General features: G+C 58.2%; 1 protein-coding gene across 1 annotated transcript in view; it reads right to left on the bottom strand.

The window, feature by feature from the left end:
• The window catches only part of CCDC130 (coiled-coil domain containing 130), a 13624-nt gene that overhangs the window by 7732 nt on the left and 4593 nt on the right, over positions 1-1299 (bottom strand). Inside the window, 2 exon segments of the mRNA XM_015850915.2 lie at positions 94-281; positions 1272-1290. Coding sequence (XP_015706401.1) covers positions 94-281; positions 1272-1290 — 207 coding nt within the window.

The raw sequence follows: 1299 nt of genomic DNA, 5'->3' as shown, positions 1-1299 counted from the left end.
CTTCCAGGGGTCTATGGGTCTCTATGGGTCTCTATGTGTCTCTATGGGGCTGAGTGGTGTCTATGGGTCTCTATGGGTCTCTATGTGTCTCTATGGGTCCATACCCACCCTGAGCCGTGCCCTGAGCACACAGTTGATGCCATAATCGTCCTTCCAGGCCCTTTGTGCCTCCTGCAGGCTGGTCAGTGTTGGCACGTTGCGCCGCAGCAGCTGCAGGTCACACAGCCCGTGATCCAGCCGGAACATGGCGTCCGTGTGGAGACGGGAGTGGGACGAGGGGTCTATGGGGGGGAAATGGGGGTCAGGGACATGACAGGACCCATACAACCCTATGGGACACAATGGGACCCAATGGGACCTGCCAGGACCTGAAGGACCCTATGGGACACAATGGGACCCAATGGGACCTGAAGGACCCTATAGGACACAATGGGACCCAATGGGACCTGAAGGACCCTATAGGGACCCAATGGGACCTGAAGGACCCTACAGGACACAATGGGACCCAATGGGACCTGCCAGGACCTGAAGGACCCTATGGGACACAATGGGACCCAATGGGACCTGAAGGACCCTATGGGACACAATGGGACCCAATGGGACCTGAAGGACCCTATGGGACACAATGGGACCTTTGTAACCCAATGGGACCCAATGGAACCTGACAGGACCTGAAGGACCCTATAGGGACACAATGGGACCCAATGGGACCTGTAGGACCCTATAGGACACAATGGGACCCAATGGGACCTGTAGGACCCTATAGGGACACAATGGGACCTGAAGGACCCTATAGGGACACAATGGGACCCAATGGGACCTGACAGGACCTTTGTAACCCAATGGGACCCAATGGGACCTGTAGGACCCTATAGGGACACAATGGGACCCAATGGGACCTGCCAGGACCTGTATAATCCTATAGGGACACAATGGGACCCAATGGGACCTGTATAACCCTATAGGGACACAATGGGACCCAATGGGACCTGAAGGACCCTATAGGGACACAATGGGACCCAATGGGACCTGTATAACCCTATAGGGACACAATGGGACCTGCCAGGACCTTTAGAACCTAATGGGACCCAATGGGACCTGCCAGGACCCCCATGGCCCCATAGGGGTCCCAGTTGTGGGGCAGGACCCACCAGTGTGGGGCAGGACCCACCCCAGCCCCCTATCACCCCATAGGGCTCCCAGCTGTGGGGCAGGACCCACCCCAGCCCCCTATCGCCCCATAGGGGTCCCAGTTGTGGGGCAGGACCCACCGGTGTGGGGCAGGACCCACCCCAGCCC

This window comes from Coturnix japonica, unplaced genomic scaffold, assembly GCF_001577835.2.
Source record: "Coturnix japonica isolate 7356 unplaced genomic scaffold, Coturnix japonica 2.1 chrUnrandom585, whole genome shotgun sequence".
Classification (NCBI taxonomy): domain Eukaryota; kingdom Metazoa; phylum Chordata; class Aves; order Galliformes; family Phasianidae; genus Coturnix; species Coturnix japonica.
This window is presented reverse-complemented; position numbering and strand designations above follow the sequence as displayed.